This window comes from Trichechus manatus, unplaced genomic scaffold (assembly GCF_000243295.1).
Source record: "Trichechus manatus latirostris isolate Lorelei unplaced genomic scaffold, TriManLat1.0 scaffold00006, whole genome shotgun sequence".
NCBI classification, from domain to species: Eukaryota; Metazoa; Chordata; class Mammalia; order Sirenia; family Trichechidae; genus Trichechus; species Trichechus manatus.
Genome location: NW_004443942.1, coordinates 2,050,673 through 2,072,036, shown reverse-complemented (window position 1 = coordinate 2,072,036; position 21,364 = coordinate 2,050,673). Strand labels below are relative to the sequence as shown.

General features: G+C 37.2%; 1 protein-coding gene across 1 annotated transcript in view; it reads left to right on the top strand.

Moving 5' to 3' along the window:
- The window catches only part of SBF2 (SET binding factor 2), a gene marked incomplete at its 5' end in the record, with an annotated part of 451,091 nt that overhangs the window by 220,347 nt on the left and 209,380 nt on the right, over window positions 1–21,364 (top strand). The window contains 2 exons of the mRNA XM_023736921.1: window positions 2,337–2,435; window positions 20,160–20,364. Coding sequence (XP_023592689.1) covers window positions 2,337–2,435; window positions 20,160–20,364 — 304 coding nt within the window. The remainder of the gene's footprint in view (window positions 1–2,336; window positions 2,436–20,159; window positions 20,365–21,364) is intronic.

Sequence of the window (21,364 nt, the reverse complement as noted above, 5' to 3'; positions counted from 1 at the left end):
AGGAATCAAAATCTTAAAGATCCTTGGTTCAGTGGAGAAGAATCATTTATGCTTTCTAAAAACAGTTCATTATTCACAAGTAAGAATTAAATAAGTGGCACATGTTTTAGTTATTAGTTTGGAGATCTGCACCAAATGCTTTAGTTAATAATAACGCAAAGCATATGAAGATTTAGAAGAGATTGCCCTTAGGTGGGCAGTTCCTTCTGATCAATAATCATTTATTATCTAATACTAGCATATGTATCAGCTTTAGATCCTGAACTAAGTACTTGATATATAATGTTTTATGAGGTTAAGTTAGAATTCTGAATTGTAAACAACTCAGTTCTGCCTAAATTGGTTTATATAACCTCTTCCTATCCAAATTTCCCTTAGTAACTCCCTCTGGCAGCTTCATCACAACTAAAAAGTCAGATTGATTAGTTGCAGAAAACTTGGTTGCCTCAGCCTGTGGTTAGTTCTGTAGGTCCTTCCCCCTTGCATGGAGTGCCCTCCCTTTACCTCTCAGCCTCCATTCTTCATACTCTGCTCTTATTTCACAGCCCCCTCCAGACTTTCTCAGAGTAGGTAACTCTGAGAGCCATTAGTCTGCCTTAGGATTTGTTTTGTCTCTAACCTTATATGGTAACTTGTTTTTTATTGTGTATTTTATATTATACATGTGTGTCATCTAGATTGGAAACAATGATAAGGCAAGAAGTCTATCAAAGATTCCTATTGGGCCTCCCCTTATTGTCCATCCAGTTTCTATGTTCCTCCTACAGTGGTGATTTTTTTTTTTTTTTTTCTTTTTTTGGTTTATTGATGTTGTGGCACAGTGGTTAAAAGCACTTGGCTGCTAACCGAAAGGTCAGTGGTTCGAACCCATCAGCTGCTCCACGGGAGAAAGATGTGGCGGTCTGCTTCTGTAAAGGTTACACAGCCTTAGAAACCCTATGGGCAGTTCTCCTCTGTCCCGCAGGGTCACTATGAGTCGGAATCAACCTGACAGCAGTGGGTTTGGTTTTGGTTTATTGATGTTGCTACTTGAAAGACAGTTGTTTGTATGTATACATCAGCCAAGGGTCTAAGAGGAAAGAGGCACCAGACCTAAGTAATTTCTCCTTGTATCCTCTTTAGCCATTTAATTGGTTTGCACAGAAATGTACTTTGTAGGAAAATGGCATTTGCTCCTGGGAAAGGAATCCTTGTTTTCAGTTAGACAAAGACAGCCTACCAGCACACTGGGGGTGGGGGTGAAGGGTAGGGAGGCTAATGGAGCTTTGAGAGGCAGGTTGCATTGTGTGTTGCCTTATCCCACACTCCCATTAAATAGGCATAGTAGAAGGAAAGAAATGTTTGTCTTTGTTTGACAGTTTTTCTGAATCATGGCCTAGAACAGGGCAAGTCATAATTTTATATGACTGTATGGTCCAGGAACCTTGGTGGTGCAGTGGTTAAAGAGCTCGGCTGCTAACCAAAAGGTTGGCAGTTTGAACCCACCAGCCACTCAGTGGGATAAAGATGTGGCAGTCTGCTTCCATAAAGATTACTGCCTTGGAAACCCTATGAGGCAGTTCTACACTGCTCTATATGGTCCCTATGAGTTGGAATCTACTCGAAGACAATGGGGTTTTTTTTGTTTGTTTGTTTGTTTTAATACACTCCAGCGAATCTATTAGCTCCTAGAAGAATCTCATATTATACTTTTCTTTTATCATCCACCAATTTCCTCCCCAATTTTTTTCCTATTAACACTCTTTTCTCCACCTGAAGTATACACACACATACTCACATAATTCTCTCAGTAAATTAGTTAATAGGGAGATGGACTAAAATTTACAGAATTTGAGAACTAGAAGGAGCCTAGAGGTCATCTTGTTCTTCCATCTTATTTTAGAGATGAGGAGACTGAAACCCAGGAGTGTAAGTCATTTGTCCCAGATCACACTATCTACAGACTAGGATGAGAATCTGAGCAACCTCACTTGCTCAATATAGTGTATATTTGCCTCATGTTTTGTGAGTTAGAGAAATGTTTGGAGACTTTCTGTAATTCTCTGAGTGAGTGCATTCCCTGAGTGAGACCTGGGAATGACAGAGTCTGAGTTTCAGAAATGACTTTTCCCAAGAAGAAACAGGGCCATAAACCATCAGGGAGAGACCATCAGACCATCCAAGGACTCAACTGACCTTGCAACCCCAGAATAAAAGTAGAACCCACGAAAAATATAAAATATTTTGTTTTAATAATAGTATATGTTTTTTGGCTTGCAAATTGTATGAAATTATCACACAGTTTTCTAATTCAACATATTTTGGAGTTGATATTTTGCCATTTGATTTTTCCCAAGTTGGTAGCCTTTGAAGTAGAGCGAATTAAAGTAGAAGAAAATAACCCATTGAAGATGATAAAGCATGTCAGAGAACTTGCTGAGCAACTATTCAAAAATGTAAGTATATATATTTATTTAGACAGTCATTAATTTCAAAAGTATTAAAAAATGTTTTGTGTGCAAAACTGAAAAGCTTCTTTCTAGTGATAATATTTTTGCTCTTACTTAAAACTTTTGAGACTGTAAGTTATATTACAGTTGGTACTCTACATGGAAGTAGATCACATTTTTCAAAGTAATTTTCCTGTCAGTCACTGCCTTATGAAAATGTCTTAGTCACAGTTCTCCAGTTTGTTACTTGCCTTCATTATAATTTCATTTAGGTCTCTGTATTCTTAAGAGCATATTGACCATTGTTAAGACAAAGATTGGACTTACTGGATACCAGAACCACCTCAGAACTGACCAGTGTACTCTGCTTCAATCTAGTACAGGGATTGTCAGCTGGGTCATGGAAATTATTGAGTTGCATTGTTTTGAACAGACAGGGATTGAAAAGCTGGATGATTTTAATCAGCAAGTTGGCAGGTAACTGCAGAAACTCTAGGGTGAAATTCTGCCCTGGAAAGAGGAAATGGAATAAATCAAAAGGATTGGGATGTGATAAAGTGTGAAATAATCATTTGATTATCAGCAAAGAAGAGAGCTAGGAGAGCCTAAAGAGGAGAGATTACATACATGCAGAAAAATGGATTTTGCTAATGAGTGCTGGTCATTCCTTCTGCTTAGGAAGCTTTTCCGAGTTGAGGAGATGGGAATTATGGTCTTCTAGGAGAAAACTGAGGGAGATCTATTTTTAAAAAAATAGAGTTAAGAATGGTGAGGATGGGAATTGGGGTCAGTATCCTAGCCCCACTAAGTATCCTTTAACTCAGTTATTTGAATAGGTCAGTCTGTTTGGACATTGAGTCATTAGTCAGTGCTTTGTTACGCCCATTTGAGATCTCAGAACCAGTTGGATAAAACCAGGAATACTAAAGTGTGTTTCTTTGTTTCATATTATTCAATTATTTCTGAGTTTCAAGTTTTATATTCAGAGTGTGATCTTTCTTTGGGGGAAAGAATCGTTTTTTGAAAGAGAACAAGGCAAAGTCCAAAGATTCCATGGAAGAACAAACAAAATACAGTTTTAAAAATTGTGCTTATCTAAATGCTGGTAAATAATTTGAAGATTCTTAAGTTGTACTATTTTATTAATTACAAGTGGTTTATTATAAATTCTGGAAATACAGTGAAACCTGTGAGAGCTGAAACTCTGGGACTGCCTTTTTTTTCTGGGTCTCGCAAGGTTTCTGCCTTTGACAGGGTTACGGTCTTAAACCACATTTTTAATCACTCCTTTTAGTGGAAAATATTTGAGTTTTCCTTCTCTCACAAGTTTCCACCTTACACAAGTTCTGGCTTTCACAGGTTTTACTGTGTGTGTGTGTGTATGTGCTTTGACTATAATATAAAAGGAACAATAATATGGCTAACACATGCAGAAATCATTAGCCATTCTTGTGCCTATCAAAAGATGAATTTAGTTTCTATCTTAAGTTACTTAACACAAGTGGTACATTAGTTCACCATTAAGTGTAGATTATTAGTCTCTTTACTAAGAAGCAATACTTTTGTATTCCTAAGTATATCACATTCTAAATCTTAACATTTTGGCTTAGCAAAAGTATAATAAATGATTTTCAGTTACTTACATGCCAGAATCTCCTTCTATCTCATTTATTGACTGACAGCATTTTAAGTTACTTTAAAATCTTTTTGACTGATACAGTAAATTCCAAATATGACTGTGTCCAATATAATAAATACATTTTTTTATTAACATGTTGAAACAAAAAAAATTCTGTTAGAAGGGAACCATATGTTCTGTACTGGTCTTTGCCATTTATGGTGGCTGTGTAGAACTTACATACAACATGAGCATGTGAGAAGTTTCTGATAAACTACTGTATTAATAAGAAATATTGACTGTTTAGCACAATATACCAGGTATAGGGTTCAGCCTTACATACATTATCCATAATCCTCCCACTAACAACGTAAGGTAGATGTCATTATCCCAAAGTGGGGATAATTGGCTCAGGATCATATGGCTATTAAGTGATGGAATCTAGATTTTAAGTCCAAGAATTTTCATCTGTCCAGTTTTGTTCACTCCATTAGGCTGGCTCATTTCTGATAGGAAAAATAGTGATGTTTCCAATTGTTGATGTTATACTTTGTTCTTTATAAAGCACTTTAATGTACTTTCTTATTTGATCATGGAAACAACCTTGTGAGATAGGACAGGTGTTAATATGTGAGGAAAACAAAGATTAGAAAGTTTTTTCCTTGCCTAGTAGGATCGATTTATTGATGGATTTCAAGGAAAAACAAAACCTCAGATGGGAGTCAGCACTTGAGACTCTGGGACTGATCCCTTTAATAACTGAATGTTTATTTCTTAGGTATTTATAAGACAGTCTCAGCACTACAAGCTAAAATTTTATAGCCAGTAAGTGACCAGAGCTGGGCTTCTGAAGCAAGTTTTATCTCTGTTATATGACCAAGCATCCAGTGTATGCAAGGGTCTGTGCAAAGCACTTTAATGCAAAGATGATGTAAACAATTCCTTTCTTACCATCCTAGAATTTAAATTTTATGATGCATAACTCAGACTAAACCAACACAGAACTGACAAACGCAAAAAAAAAAAAAAAAATCTAGTAATTATACATTCTTAACTATAAATGTAAAACACAACCCCTATCCCTTAAAACTGACATTTTTAAAGTGTTTATGAAGAGAGATTGTATTACTAGGTAAGAGATGGAAATAACCCTTCAAATCTACTCTGCATTTCTTGAGCCCTTGTTGGACTTCTTTTTCCCATAATCCAATTCTGTTTGTTTTAATTCAATCAATTCCATTCTTTCCTTGTGTATTTATAAAGCATTTACTCTAAAAACCATACCCATTGTTGTCAAGTCGATTCCAACTCATAGTGACCCTATAGGACAGAGTAGAACTGCCCGATAGGGTTTCCTAGGCTGTAATCTTTATAGAAGCAGACTGCCACATCTTTCTCCTGAGGAGTGGCTTGTGGGTTCAAACAACCAACCTTTTGGTTAGCAGCCGAGTGATTTACCATTGCACCACCAGGGCTTCTTAAGCACTTACTAGGGCTGGGCATTTTCTAGGTCCATGATTCACCTTAATATTCTTCAGAAGAGGGTACACGTATATGACCTGAAAGAATTTGAGAATACCCCAGTGGATTGTCATCAGACTTTCTGAGATTCCTTCTTGTTCTAAGATTCTAAAGTCTACATTAGTACCAACATGCCTGAAGTAAATAACTTTGCAGAGTTAAAGAGCAGGACATGATGGTAAAGTTACTTTCTTGGACCATGCAGGAAGCTGAGGGGAGAGAGGGATGGTGTCAATCAAGGAAAATATTTCAGATAGTTCTATTTTTAACTAGTCAGTTATTTTATCACATTTCTAAAATTCCCTTTTGTTAAGCAAGAACCAACCATATAATTTGACTGTTTCCTTATTATTGAATTATAACTGAGACCTGGTGATTCCATTCGAATGTTTGTAAATATTACACTGATGTGTGGAATGTGTATTTAGCCTCTTTTCTTCACTACTCTTAAAGTACCTCAAACACCTACCTTAATTTTTCAGTCTCTTATCACCACTCCTTTATAATGCTTTGTAGTGAGGTTTTAGAAACATGAATAGGGTGAATTATAATGGTATTTAGCTGCTCTTCTTTCTGGACTGCCTAGATAATTAAAAAAAAAAAAAAGCATTTGGTGACTTTGGCAGAGGAGGGAAATAGGAAGTGGAATGAAGGAGTAAGGACTGGATCCATTAGAGACAAATTGTGTAAATGTTGGCGGGATTTATACCATGAAGACTGTTGGTAGCACATCTATATAGCTAGTCTTTCCATTCCTAATAGATAATGCTGGAGTCTGTCCACGTTGGCATTCAGAGTCTTTAATGTTTGTATGAGAGCACATTTAGCTATTTATCTTCCCTATCCCTATGATTCTTGACAGAAATGACCACTGACTACACAAAAAAAATGAGAACATTAAGATAGGTTGCTATGTGTTTATTTGTGTCCCCAAAAAAGATTTGTTGAAGTCCTAACCACTGGAACCTCAGCATGTGACCTTACTCGAAATAGGGTTGTTGCAGATGTAATTAGTTAACATGAGGTAGGGTGAACCCTAATCCAATATGACTGGTGTCCTTCTAAGAGGAAGATAATGCCATATGAAGACAGACACAGAAGGAAGACGGCCATGTGGAAAATGAGGCAGAAATTACAGTTATGCTGCCACAAGCCAAGGAATGCCTATACACATGTAGTCTCCTCTAGCCTCCAGAACTGTAAGGGAATAAATTTCTGTTGTTTTAAGTCACTCAGTTTGTGGTACTTTGCTATGGCAATTCTAGGAAACTAATACATAAGCCAAGATGAGAACCTTATAAAACCTCATGGGACATCTCTTCTACTGTTTCATATAGTACAGTTTTTCTAATTTGTTTTGCGTCTACAGTTGTTGTTAGGTTGCTGTCAAGTCAGTTCTGACTCATAGCGACTCTGTGCACAACAGAACAAAACACTGCCTGGTCCTGTGCCATCCTCGCAGTTGTTGCTATGTTTGAGCTCGTTGTTGTAGCCACTGTGTCAGTCCATCTCGTTGAGGGTCTGCCTCTTTTTTGCTGACCCTCTACCAAGCGTGATAATGTTTCTCCAAGGACGGGTCCCTCCTGATAACATGTCCAAAGTATGTGAGGCGAAGTCTTGCTGTCCTTGCTTCTAAGAAGCATACTGGCTGTACTTCTTCCTAGACAGATTTCTTCCCCAGCACCGTAATTCAAATGCATCAATTTTTCTTCGATCTTCCTTATTCATTGCCAAACTTTCACATGCATATGAGGCAGTTGAAAATACCATGGCTTGGATCAAGTGCACCTTAGTCTTCAAAGTGACATCTTTGCTTTTTAACATCTTAAAGAGGTGTTTTGCAGCAGATTTGCCTAATCCAATGCATTGTTTGATTTTTTGACTGCTGCTCCTATGGGCATTGATTGTAGATCCAAGTACAGTAAAATGAAATCCTTATCATGATGTTTATTGGTCCAGTTATGAGGATTTTTGTTTTTTTATGTTGAAGTGTAATCCATACTGAAGGATGTAGTCTTTGATCTGCATCAGTAAGTGCTTCAAGTCTTCTTCGCTTTTAGAAACCAGGGTTTTGTCATCTGCATGTCACAGTTTGTTAATGAGTCTTCCTCCAGTCCTGATATAGTCCAGCTTCTCGGATTATTTGCTCAGCATACAGATTGAATAAGTATAGTGAAAGGATACAACTCTGATGCACACCTTTCCTGATTTTAAACCACTCAGTATCCTTTTGTTCTGTTCAAACGACTGCCTCTTGGTCTATGTACAGGTTCTGCATGAGCATGATTAGGTGCATCTACAATACTAGATAACTGACCCTCTGCCTTACCAAGAAGGACAATCATGCTTGGTAAAGTAGAGGATCAGTGAAAAACAGGAAGACCCTGGATGAGATGGATTGACACAGTGGCTGCAGCAGTGGGCTCAAACATAGCAACGATTGTGAGGATGGTGCAGGATGAGACATTGTTTCGTTCTGTTGCGCATAGGGTTATTATGAGTCAGAACTGACTCAACAGCACCTAACAACAATCACAACAGTACATAAATATTTACTATACTGTGTAATTTGTCTGGCAGTTTTCTTAGAAGTCAAGGGAAAAATGACAAGACCTTGACTCTCTTGTAAAATAATATGAGATTTCTAATTGTGCTTTGTGGATATCTGCATTGAACCAAATAATGTGTCAAAATCCAAACGGGAGAACAAAGCTCAATATAGGAATACCAAAAAAGAAAAAAACTTTGTGATCAAGTTGATTTGACTTATAGCTACCACCTAAATCAAAGAGGATCTACAGCATTTAAATTTCTGCAGAAAATTAATTTCACTTCTAGGCAAATTTAGTGCACAGTATGATATATGTACTCTTTGCCAACTATGAATACAGGGAATTTTTTTTCATTGTAGGAAGGAATTAAAATATTGGGATATGTGTAGTCTTAGAAAATTAAGACATAAAGAATGTATTTAGATCACTATAATGAAGTGAGGCCACTAACTCAAAAGTATAGACTACAAATCAAATACCTGCTCCCATTCTGTCATTTATTTATTCATTCATTTTTAAGTCAAGTTGTTTGTTTTTTTTTAATTGTATTTAGGTGAAGGTTTACAGAATAAATATTTTCTCATTAAACAGTCAGTACACATATTTTATGACAGTGATTAACAACCCCACAACATGTCAACACCTTCTCGGCCTTGGAGGACCTTTTTTTTTGTTTTGGTGAAAATATACATAGCCAAAGATACACCATTTCAAAAACTTCTACATGTACAATTCAGTTACGTTGATTACGTTCTTCCAGTTATGCTGCTATTCTCAGTTCAGATGCAGGTTTACAGAACAAAATAGTTTCTCATTAAACAGTAAGTATACATATTGCCCTATGACAATAGTTAAGAACCCCACTACATGTCAACACTGTCCTTACTCAGCCTTGGGTTCTCTATCACCAGCTTTCCTGTCCCCTTCTGCCTTCTAGTTCTTGTCCCTGGACTGCTGTGCCTCATTAGTCCTGTTTTGTTTTATGTGGCTGTCCTATCCCTGGCTGAACGGTGAACCTTGGGAGTGACTTCACCACTGAGCTAAATGGGTATCCAGGGGCCACACTCTCGGAGTTTCTCCAGTCTCTGTCAGGCGAGTAAATCTGGTCTTTTTTTGTGCGTTAGAATTTTGTTCTACATCCTTCTCCAGCTCTGTCCAGAACCTTCTGTTGTGATCCTGGTCAGAGCAGTCAGTGGTGGTTGCTGGGCACCATCTAGCTGTACTGGACTCAGTCTGGTGGAGGCCTTGGTTGCTGTGGTCCATTAGTCCTTTGAACTAATCTTTTCCTTATATCCTGTTCTCTTCATTCTCCCTTGCTCCTGAAGAGGTGAGACCCATGGAGTATCTTAGATGGCTGCTCACAGGCTTTTAAGACCCCAGACGCTACTCACCAAGGTAGAATGTAGAACAATGTCTTTATAAACCGTGTTATGCCAATTAAGCTAGATGTTCCCCGAGACCATGGTCCCCACAGCCCTACACCCAGCAATTCAGTCACTCAGGGAGTTTGATGTGTCTATGGAGCTAGGTCAAATTTATGTGTTATACTTTACATATAGTAAAATTCACCATTTATAGTGTACAGTTCTATGGATTTTGATAAATGCATGCAGTCCTACGACCACTACCACCACAATAATGATACAGAACATTTTAATCACCCCCAAAAGTTCCTTAATGCCCCTTTGTTGTCACATCCTCCCACCACCTCAAACTCTTGTCAACCACTTATCTGTTTTCTGCCCCTATAGTCTTACCTTTTCCACAATGTCAGTATGTAGTTTTTGAATCTGTGTTCTTTCATTTATCATGATTCATTTCTTCCTTTTTATTGCTGAATAGTATTCCATTATATAGATATACCAAAGTTTATTTATATATTGACCTGCTGAAGGACAATTTTGGCAATTAAGAATAAAGCCACTCTAAACGTGTGTACAGGCCTTTTTGTGAACATATATTTTTATTTCTCTTGGGTAAAAGTAAAGACGTAGGAATAGAATGCTGGGATAGATGGTAACTAAATGTTTAACTTTTAAGAAAATGCCACACTGTTTTCTAAAATGGCTGTACCATTTTGCATTTCTTCCAGCAACGTAGGAGAGTTCTAGTTGCCTCATGTGCTCACCAGCACTTCATATTAATCAGGTTTTTCTTGTTTTGCCTTTTAATTTTGATATTTTAGCCATTCTAATAAGTGTGTTGTGGTTTTGATTTGCATTTCAGCAGGTAAGCAAGAGTGTAGGTATCTTAGCTAGTCTCTATATGCTTTCTTGGCACTTGTGGAAAGAGTACTTATCTTGGATATGAAGCCTCCATCTGGAGTTATGGATTATGGCATTGGGGCATATTGGGACAAATTTTGCCCACACCTGCACCCCAGGACATTTGGCAGTGTTTTTGGTTGTTACAGTTGGAGCTAGTACACTACTGGCATCTTGTGAGTAGAGGCAGCGATGCCTCTAAACATCCTACAATACACAGGACAATCCCCCACAACAAAGAATTATCCGGCTCAAAATGTCAATTGCGTCCAAGTTGAAAAACCTGTATTAGGGTAACATGCACATCAGAAATTAAAGTTGAAATTAAATACAACAAATGTATTTTTATTAAGCATGTTATATTAATTCAGTTGAGTGATCATTGAAATGCTTGTAAGGATGAAAAACTGAGGATGTTTCACTTACTCGATATTATGTATACAGCCAGGCAATTCTAAAGAGTCCGGTTACATTGTGAGCTCGTAATAGCGATACCGTCTTCGGCTGTGTTTGAAAGGATTCGTGCAACTTGCTGTCTCATACCAGCTGTAGGTATAAGTAGTGCACATTAGATAATTACTAAATACCTGAATTAATCTGGGAATTTAGTAGCCTCTAACAAGATCACATTGACCATAAAGAATGAGTTTTTGAAACATAACATAGATGAATCTGGAGGACATTATGCTGAGTGAAATAAGTCAATCACAAAAGGGCAAATATTATATGATCACATTGTGATAAGAAGACAAGAATAGATACATACACAGAGACCAATGCTCATTGGTGGTTACCAGGGATGGATTGAGGGGGTGGGGGAAGAGCAAGTGAAAGCACTCTCGAGATAGTAGACACTTGTTATTTTTGGTGATGGGAAAGGTAGCATTGAACGTGGGTGAAAAGTGCACACAGCTTGACCACAGTAAACGGTATCAGTAACAAATGCACAAGAGAAAGTGATGTTTTTGGTAAAGGATATGACAAATACAATTTCGCAGCAACACTAACAACAACCAAAAATGTGTGTGGGTACACAAATAGTTATATAGGCATATGTGTGTGGGTATGAATATGTGGGGTACATATGTGTACAGATAGATGTATCTATAGGCATATGTACATGAAAGTATGTATATACATGCATGTATATTCATATATATAATAAGCCTCATAGGGGACACAGTTACAGATACTTCTTAGATATAACCAAACATCTCACAAGATTGGTTTTCTGGGTTTGAAGGCTTAGGACCATAGTCTGGTGGGACGACTCAGTTTATCGGCATAATACAGTTCAAAAAGTGTATGTTCTCATCTGAACGTGACAAGTAGTGTCTGGGGTCTTAACAGCTTGTGAGTGGCCATCTAAGATACAACTATTGATCTCTACTTGCCTGGAATAAAAGAGAAAGAAGGAAACCAAATATTCAGAGAAGGAAGTAGTCTACAGTACTAATACTCTACATGAACCACGCCCTCATCTACCGTGAGACTGGAAGAACTAGATGGTACTAAGCTACCACTACTGACTATTCTGATCAGGGCTGTAATAGATTGATCCTGATAGAATGGGTGAAAAATGTGGAACAGAACTCAAATTCTTAAGAAGTCCAGACTTCAGAAGTTATCCCTTGAGATCACCTTTTAACTAAATAACAGATTGGCTCATAAAATAAAGAATATCACCCATGAGTAATGAGCTTCTTTAAAAAATCATCTATATGAGACCAAATGCTCAATAATTACTCTGAAGCAAAGGTGAGAAGGTAAGGATGCAGGGAAACTAGAGTACTAGAAGTGGTACAACCAGAACGGAATGAATGAGAATGATGACACATTGTGACAACTGTATCCAATATCACTGAATAGTTTGTGTAGAAATTGTTAAATGGGAACCTAAATTTGCTGTGTAAACTTTCACCTTAAACACAATACAATATTACTTTAAAAAAAAATAGATCACATTGATTTGTCATTCATTGCTGTGACTGTGTAGAAAGAACTTTTTTTTTAATGTAGCTGTTGCCTACTTTGAGTTTACAGTGGGGTTTAGGTTTTGTTTTGTTTTTCTTTTATTTGAAATGCATTTTCAACCTTGATTTCTGTGAGCCCTAGGCTTATTCTTACATAGCCTGCTCTCCAAACCACCAAAAAAAAATTTGTGTTTTTAGACCAGATGATGTGTGTATCTTTTTTAAGTCTGAGAAAGTCATTGTATCTCCAAGATTACAGAGGCCATTCCTTGAAAATCATTATCTATATTCAAAATTCTCTCCAAAAAATATTATATTTTGTCAGCTTTCTTAGGCAGTTTATTTTGGTTGCCTTGGACAAAATTGTTGCCATGTTCACTGTGTTTAGTTATCTAAATCCTTGGTTATTACTTTATATTTGCATTCCTGTGGAATCAGACAGGAAAATTTGGCTGCTACTTTGTTCTGTTGGAAAATAATTAATTTCCTTGTTTCAGCAGGGAAAATTGCAACAACAAAATTGGGCTGCAGTTTTTAATGAGCTCAGTGACCTTCAAAGGACCAGATTAAATGCATTTGGAGTTACAAGTGAGGGCATATGTTTCTAGGAATATCCATAGTACAATGAGCCTTAAACATCCCACTGGTTGCTTTTGCCTTCTCAAAAGTCATTCATTACGTGACTACATTGGGCTGAAGGTGTTGAATGTCCTTTCCATTTACCATGTTGCCCATTAGAGGGCAGCAGTGCACAGACACAGCAGCCAGAAAACCAAATACTAGATTTTGAGGAGTGAGCCTTTTTTGAATCTTCTAAATGTAATTGAATATATCATAATTTAGTCACTTTAAACCGTAGTCTGCATTTTGGTGTGGAGTATCTATACAACTATAGAGTGGCCTCAACTTTGTACTTTATTTCAACAGGATGAAAACATCCCTGTTATTCTAAATTGTGTATGAATTTGGTTTACAGAGTTTCAAATTGTTTATCAGAAGAAAACTACTATTAATAACTAATAGCAAAATCTTTTCTATAATAAGTGATTTTTATTTATACCCTTTTTGGGCACTATTATTAACATTAGGAAAATATAAGTAGCTGGTGATAAGTGATAGGTATCTTGAGAGAAAGAATTGGTTTTTAGATATAGAGGCATGATACCAAGCCGTGGAATGTGTAATGAATAAATATTTTTTCAGATGAATATATCCTAGACTTTTGGAGTAGGCAGCGGTAGCTCAGTGGTAGAATTCTGACCTTCCATGCAAGAGGCCCAGGTTTTATTCCTGGCCAGTGTACCTCATACACAGCCACCAGTTGTCTATCAGTAGTGGTTTGAGTATTGCTATGATGCTGAACAGGTTTCAGTGTAGCTTCTGGACTAAGATAAACTAGGAAGAAAAGCCTAGTGATCTACTTCTGAAAATCAGCCAGTGAAAACCATATGGATCACAGCAGTCCTATCTGCAGCCAATCATGGGGATGGCGCAGGACCAGGCACTGTTTTGTTCCACTGGGCATGGGGTCGCCATGGGTCAGGGGCAACTTAACAGCAGCAGCAAACACCACAAAAGACTTTTGGAAAACAGCCTTTAGATTTATTCCAGAAAGTTGGGGCAAGGGTTGGAGATAGTAAGGGGTATATATGAACCACTAAAACCCTGACACTATGATCACAATAAATACAGGAAGGAAAAGCAAAGTGGATACATACATTAAAATTGCTGTTTTGGTAAGTTCCTTGTGAACTTAGATTTAAAACAACATTAAAAAAAAAAAAAGATTATAAGCAGGGACAAATAAATACACAAACTTCACAGATGCTGTTACCCTTTGCTATCAAGTCAGTTCTGACTCATAGTAACCCTATAGGACAGAGTAGAACTGCCCCATAGGGTTTCCAAGGAGCAGCTGGTGAATTCAAACTGCTGACCTTTTGGTTAGCAGCCATAGCGCGTAACCACTGCGCCACTAGGCACTGTTAGGAAGGTAAAAATCCAAAATGAATGGAAAGGAAGATGAACAAAGAGAGGAGAGATTCGCTGCTTGGGGAAAAAAGAGGTACAATTATTCATATCAATAGGAATATAATTTTCAGTATTGCTTGGTTTTTCCCATTGTTTTAACTTTACTTACTTTGTCTTATGTTGCTATGTTGTATATATATTTCAATGAAATTTTAAGATACAAGCATAGAGAAAAATAATATAATAAGCTTCTATCTGCTCACCACTCAGGGTTGTTAGATCTTAACATTTTTGTTATATTTATTTCAGATCCTTTTTGTTAAAGAAATAACATAGCTGGGTTTTGAAGTGCCCTGTGTAAACCTCCTCGATTTCTTCCCTTCTCTCCCTTCCTGTAGGTAACCAGTCACCTGAACATGGTCTTTTCATTCGCATGTGTGATTTTTATAATTTTACTACATACGTATCTATTACCTAACAATCCATAGTATTGTTTTGTGTTTGTTTAAACTGTGTGTCTCATATGCTGCACGTATGCTATAACATACTTTTTCACTCAATATGGTTTTGAGATTTGTCCATATTAATTCATGTAGCCCTAGTTCATTCATTTTAACTGCTCTCTAGTTTTCTACTCTGAATTTACCATAGTTTATTCATAAATTGTCTTATTAGTGGATATTTGTTTTTTGCTGTTACAAACAGTGCTGTTCAGAACATTCTCATATGTTTCCTGGCACATACGTGCTTAATTTTCTAAGAAACATAACGTGACATGGATTTTGGATCAAATGGTATGCATCTTCAGCTTTATTAAATTTGATTAATTACCCTCCAAAATGGTTGTAAATTCACACTATCTTAGGCAATTGTCCCAGTGTTCCCATTGTTCCATGTTCTAAGCAATACTTGGAACTGTCAGATTTACTCATTTCTACTACCCTGATGAGTGTATGGTATCTCATTTTGGTTTTAATTTGCATTTCCTTGATTATCAGTGAAGTTGATAATGTTTATGGGACTGACTGGTTTTCTTTTTCTGAATCCTTTGTCCATTTATTCTTAGATTAACTTGTTTTTTCTCACCGATTGTGTCCTATTTTTCTTTTTGGAAATTTATTCTAGACACCAATCTTTTGTTGTTTATATGCATTTCTGGGATTTTCTCCCAGTTTGTCACTTATCTTTTTACTTTATGGTGTTTTTAATGTACAGAGGTTTTTTTTTTTTTTTAATTTAATGTAATCAGATTTATCAGTATTTCCTTTAAGTTTGTGCTATTTTGTTTATTCCACATGGGAAATCAATGGTGCTAATACTAGCTAGAAGCCCTGGTTGTGCAGTGGTTAAGAGCTCGGCTGCTAACCAAAAGGTTGGTGGTTCGAATCCACCAGGCGCACCTTGGAAACCCTATGGGGCAGTTCTACTCTGTCCTATAGGGTCACTATGAGTCAGAATCGACTCGACGGCAATGAGTTTTTTAATACTAGTTAGCACATTGTGTTCACTATCTGATACGTACTATTCTAAGGGCTTTCCTATAACAGTTCATTCAATCCTCAGAAGAACGTTATAAAGTAGGCACTGCATTATTATTCTTATTGCAGATGAGGAAGCTAAGACAAATAGAAGTAAATGAGTTGACCTTGTAGCAGGTCATACTACCAGTAGGTGGCCAAGCTGGATTTTGAATCCAGACAGATCCAGTCTGACGGCAGAAACCATGCACTAAAACCGCCTCTTTATACTACCTCTCTCATTGAACTGAGCAACATTTCCGCCTGAATTGTAATGCCACCTTTGTTTCTGGGCTCGCTAGTCTATTCCATTAGCCTTTTTATCCCTTAGTACTAATTCTAATCACCGTACCATATGAATATTAAAGGTTTATGTAAGCTTTGATGTCTGGAAAGCTTGACTGTCCCACTTACTCTTCTTCAGAATTGCTTCGACTATTTTTAGTTTGTAAATTTTGGATGAACTTGTCACGTTCCAGGACAAACTCTTGTGGAATTTTGACTGGAAATATATATGCATCCTTATTTTTGTAAACCAGCTTAAATCATTTTTGGAACAAGACAGAAGATGGATATATAGTAAAGGAGATAGATAAAATATAACTAGAGAGGATAAACTGTCATCATTAAGATTTCTTTTCTCCTTTTATTCTTCCATGTTCTAAAATTTATTATAATGAATATTATTTCCGTCATGGAAAATATACTAAAAATTTTAATTTTTATTATAAAGAAAAGAAAAGAAGTGTAAATAGAAACAGAAGTAGTGAAGAATATACTTTAAATGATTCACATCTCAGAACGTGCATGAATTGTCTCCCCAGCCTGAAAAAGAAATCTGCCCAATGTGTTTTAGAGATTTTATAGTTATAATTTTTGAGAAGACAAGATGTGAGTAGGAGTGGTACCTAAAGAACAGAAAGGAACAAACATACTACTTTAGGAAAAGGGTCATTTCAGAAACTATAGACCAGTGATGTTCATGTTAATCCCAGGAAGAATTTTAGAACACTTTTTTCAACAGATGGTTTAGAAGGTAGTGATCATGAAGACTTGGTGTAGGATTTTACTTATTTATTTTTCTCTTTGCTAATGATATATGGGGAAAATATAAACTGTATATGAACGTTACTTTGGCAAGACCAAGTTTTAATCTAATTTCGCCTTCTCAGGAACCGTGTAAGATAAGCATAGGTGTATACCTTAGGCTAAGTTATTTGGCCTAATATGTGGTCTATTCTGGAGAATGTTCCATGTGCATTGGAAAAGAAAGTATACTTGGCTGCTGTTCGGTGGAGTGTTCGGTATATGTCTACGAGATCAAGTTGGCTGATTGTAGCATTTACATCTTCCGTGTCTTTACTGACCTTCTTTCTGGATGTTCTGTCCTTCACTAAAAGTGGTGTGTTGAAGTTTCCTGCTATTATTGTGGAACTGTCTGTCTCTCTTTTCAGTGCTGTTAGAGTTTATTTTATGTATTTTGGAGCCCTGTCGTTGGGTGTGTAAATATTTATGATAGTTATCTTCTCCTGGTGTATTGATCCTTTAATCATATATAGTGTCCTTCCTTATCCTTTGTGGTGGATTTTACTTTAAAGTCTATTTTGTCAGAGATTCCTGTTGCCACTCCTGCCCTTTTTTGAGTGTTGTTTGCTTGATGTATTTTTTTCCATCCTTTGAGTTTTAGTTTGTATCTTGCAGGCAGCATATAGACAAATCGTGTTTTTTTATCCATTCTGTCACTCTCTGTCTCTTTATTGGTGCATTTAGTCCATTTACATTCAGCATAATTATTGATAGGTATGAGTTTAGTGCTGTCGTTTTGATGTCTTTTTTTATGTGTTGTTGACAGTTTCTTTGTTCCACTTAATTTTCTGTGCTGAGTCATTTTTCTTTATGTATTTTTTTTTTCATCTTTGTCGTTGTTGATTTTGTATTTGCTGAGTCTATATTTTTCTTGTTTTTTATTTAGATGTGTAGGATCGTTAGTTTCCCTTGTGGTTACCTTAATATTTATCCCTTTTTTTCTAAGTTTAAACCAGTCCTCTATTTCTTTATATTGCCTTGACTTCCTCTCCATATGAAAAATCTATGTCTACATTTTTTAGTCCTTCTTTTTTGTTTTAAAGTTGTCATCTTTTACGGTTCACTTGTTTTTTGGGGTCTTTGTTGAAAGAGGGACTACCGGAGGCATCTGACTACTCTGCCATCTTGGCCTCACCTCCTAGGCTAAGTTATTTGTCCAGCATCACATAATAAGGAGCAGAGCAAGAAGTCGAACCCAGGCTTTTTGACACTTAAAGCAATGTTCTTTTCATTATGTTGCTGAGATATGCTGCCTATATCATCTGTCTTAGACCAACCTTTCCTTTTCCTGGGTTTGGGCCACATAGCCAAAAAGAATTGTGGGGAGCAGATCTAATAGATGACGACAGTGGCCGTTTTTAACTGTCCCGAGGATGTATGGGGTAATATTGAGCTTAATCTACAAAATCAAATAATGTAAGTTCAGTGAGATAAAGAAATTTTCTTGCTGCAAAGGATAATAAATGCTAGAATTGGTCTAAGAATGGTTGTAAAGCAGCCTTCCCTAGATAACTTTATAAAGAGGATAGATTCCACTCTGCCTATAGTATTTGAACTTAACTAGATAACTGGATAGAAGTCCCTGCCAGCCCTAGGAGTTATAAAAATATTAGCTGACACCTTTCATTCAATTATTGCAATCCCAGTGCATGTCCAAAATTGTGTCCCACTCATTAGGATGCAGTAGGAAGTAGTTTAGAGTGCCTGCTATGTGTCAGACACTCAGTTTCCAGATGCTAAAGGTATACGACAAAGGACAAAAATATTTTTTTTAAATAGACTGAAATATCTGCCTTCATGGAGCTTCAGTTTAGTAGGAGAATAGATAATAGACAAGTTAAAAAAATATGTATATGTGAGAGGGTGATAAGTACTAAGGAGAAAAATATAATAAGGGAGGTAGGGAATATATTGGGGAAACACAACTTTAGATAGGGTGGCCAGGAAAGGTAACATTTGAGCAAAGAAATGCAGGAGGGGAGGGAGGATGCTGTACGAATTCATGGGATTTGGGGCATTGCAGGCAGAAGGAACAGTAAGTGCAAAGGCCCTGAGGCAGAAACAACAAGGCTTGTGTGACTGGAACAGAATGAACGAAGGAAACAGTAGTATGATATGAGGTCAGACGGAAACACCACATTGTATAGGGCCTTGTAAGTTATTGTAAGAACTTCGAATTTTACTCCACAGAAAGAGTGGAAGCATTAGGAGACAATTGTATTTTAGTAATATGAGAGGTGTTGGTGGCTTGAAACAAGATGTTGATGATAGAAATTGGTCAGGTTAGAAAGATATTTTAGTGGTAAAGTCCACAGGTTTTCAGAGGAATGGATAATTTGGTGTTAGAGAAAGGAGTTAAAAATGACTGAGCTTTTCACCTCAGCAATTAGAAAAATAAATATGCCATTTACTGAAATGGGGGAGACAATAGAAAGAGCAGGTTTGGAGGTGGGTGAAATTATGAGCTTCATTTTGGACATAAGTTTAAGATGTTATTTTAAATTTAAATGGAAATACTATGTGTAGAGAGTTTAATACATGAGTTTGAGGTTCAGGAGGAGTCTTTGGGTGGTACAAACGGTTAAGTGCTTGGCTGCTAACTGAAAAGTTGGTGGTTCCTGTCTAACCATAGGCATGCTGGGAGAAAGGCCTGGCTATCTACTTCTAAAAAACCAGCCATTAAAAACCATATGGAACACTTTCCTACTCTGACACACACGAGTCAACACACATGGGGTCGCCGTGAGTCGGAATTGACTAATGGCAGCTGGTTTGGTTTTGGAGTTCAGGATAAAGCCTGGTTGGAGATATAAATTTGTGAATCATTGGTATTTTTATGGTTTAAAGATATGAGACTGGATGTGATCATGAAGGAAGTAAGTGTAAATAGAGAACAAGTACAAGGACTGAGCCATGGGGATTCATTCAGATAGTTAAGAGATTAAAGAGATAAGAAAATAACAAAGTTATAGCAAGAAGACCTAGTGAACAAAGTGTTCATGGAAGAGGAAAGAGAGTGGTCAGCTATATCAGATGCCGCTGATAGATCATGTAAGAACAAGTAAGATTCTGGTACTCTTTATCTTGATGGCATATATATGAATGAATGTACAATCACTCCTAAGTCCTGATTTCAGTTTGTGTCCCTCTGAGCTCCCACTCTCTTCCTGACACTCTATCATTGTTATTTTAATTCTTGTATAATTTTGCCTATGTCTGATATTGTAGGAGAATCCAAACCCTCACATGGCATTCCAGAAAGTGCCACGCCCAACAGAAGGATCCCACTTGCGAGTTCATATTCTTCCTTTCCCAAAGATTAATGAAGCCCGGGTTCAGGAATTAATACAGGAAAGTCTTGCTAAGAACCAGAGTGCACCGCCTGCTACACGAGTGGAAAAGAAATGTGTTGTGCCAGCAGGTCCACCTGTTGGTATGTATTTGTCTGTCTGTCTGTTTTAAAAGTTAACCTTTTATCAAGATATAAGACACACACAAAAAAGTGCACATATCATAAAGTGAACATCTTTTTTTAATTTTTTTAATTGTACTTTAGGTGAACGTTTACAGAACAAATAGTTTCTCATTAAATAGTCAGTGCATATTGTGTTATGACACTGGTTAACAACCTCACAACATGTCAGCCCTCTCCCTTCTCGACCTTTTTGTTTTTTCTGGTGAAAATATACATAGCCAAAGATACACCATTTCAAAAATTTCTACATGCACAGTTCAGCGACATCAATTATGTTCTTCCAGTTGTGCTGCTATTCTCACTTTAGATGCAGGTTTATAGAACAAAATAGTTTCTCATTAAACAGTACACACGTTGCCCTATGACAATGGTTAGGAACCCCACTGCATGTCAACATTGTCCTTACTCAACCTTGGGTTCCCTATCACCAGCCTTCCTGTCCCCTTCTGCCTTCTAATCCTTGTCCCTGGACTGCTGTGCCTCATCAGTCACATTTTGTTTTATGGGGCTGTCCAATCCCCAGCTGAACGGTGAATCTTGGAAGTGAATTTACCACTGAGCTAAAAGGCTGTCTGGCGGCCACACTCTAGGGGTTTCTCCAGACTCTTTCAGGCCAGTAAATCTGGTCTTTTTTTGTGTGTTAGAGTTTTGTTCTACGTCCTTCTCCAGCTCTGTCCAGAACCCTTTGTTGTGATCTCGGTCAGTAGCCGGGCACCATCTAGCTGTACTGGACTCAGTCTGGTGGAGGCCTTGGTAGCTGTGGTCCATTAGACCTTTGGACTAATCTTTTCCTCGTATCCTGTTCTCTTCATTCTCCCTTGCTCCTGAAGGAGTGAGACCACTGGAGTATCTTAGATGGCTGCTCACGGGCTTTTAAGACCCCAGACGCTACTCACCAAGGTAGAATGTAGAACAATGTCTTTATAAACTATGTTATGCCAATTGAGCAAGATGTTCC